Genomic DNA, 356 nt, shown 5'->3' with positions numbered 1-356 from the left:
GTCAAGAGCTGTACACAGTTGTTCGCAAAATGATATATATTTTTTTAGATGCTCAGTCATCTTTTTTATCACCTGTGTAAGAGTATGGATGTTTATAGATATTTTGTCTTCTTATCCTGAGCGTTTATTGATTCATTGATTGACAGGTATTTCCTAGAACCATTGCTGATGTTGGCACCATTTTGCAAGACTCCAATTAACATCACACTTAAAGGAGTCACCAATAATAAGGTGAGTTATTTCATCTCTTGTTTTGATTCTTTGGCTATATGTATGGCCTTCTTGATAAGGGAGAGCTATTGTTATTGTTGTTGTCTGCTGCTGCCACTTCCTCCTTCTCTGCCTCCTTCTCTTTG

At 36.8% G+C, this 356-nt stretch overlaps 1 protein-coding gene across 1 annotated transcript in view; it reads left to right on the top strand.

The window, feature by feature from the left end:
- LOC119593948 (RNA 3'-terminal phosphate cyclase-like protein) overlaps positions 1-356 on the top strand; it is a 5,184-nt gene that overhangs the window by 1,662 nt on the left and 3,166 nt on the right. Inside the window, 1 exon segment of the mRNA XM_037942971.1 lies at positions 147-231. Coding sequence (XP_037798899.1) covers positions 147-231 — 85 coding nt within the window.

The sequence above is a fragment of the Penaeus monodon genome, chromosome 33 (genome assembly GCF_015228065.2).
Source record: "Penaeus monodon isolate SGIC_2016 chromosome 33, NSTDA_Pmon_1, whole genome shotgun sequence".
Taxonomy (NCBI): Eukaryota; Metazoa; Arthropoda; class Malacostraca; order Decapoda; family Penaeidae; genus Penaeus; species Penaeus monodon.
The sequence above is the reverse complement of the archived record's forward strand: the minus strand, read 5'-3'. Positions and strand labels throughout refer to the sequence as shown.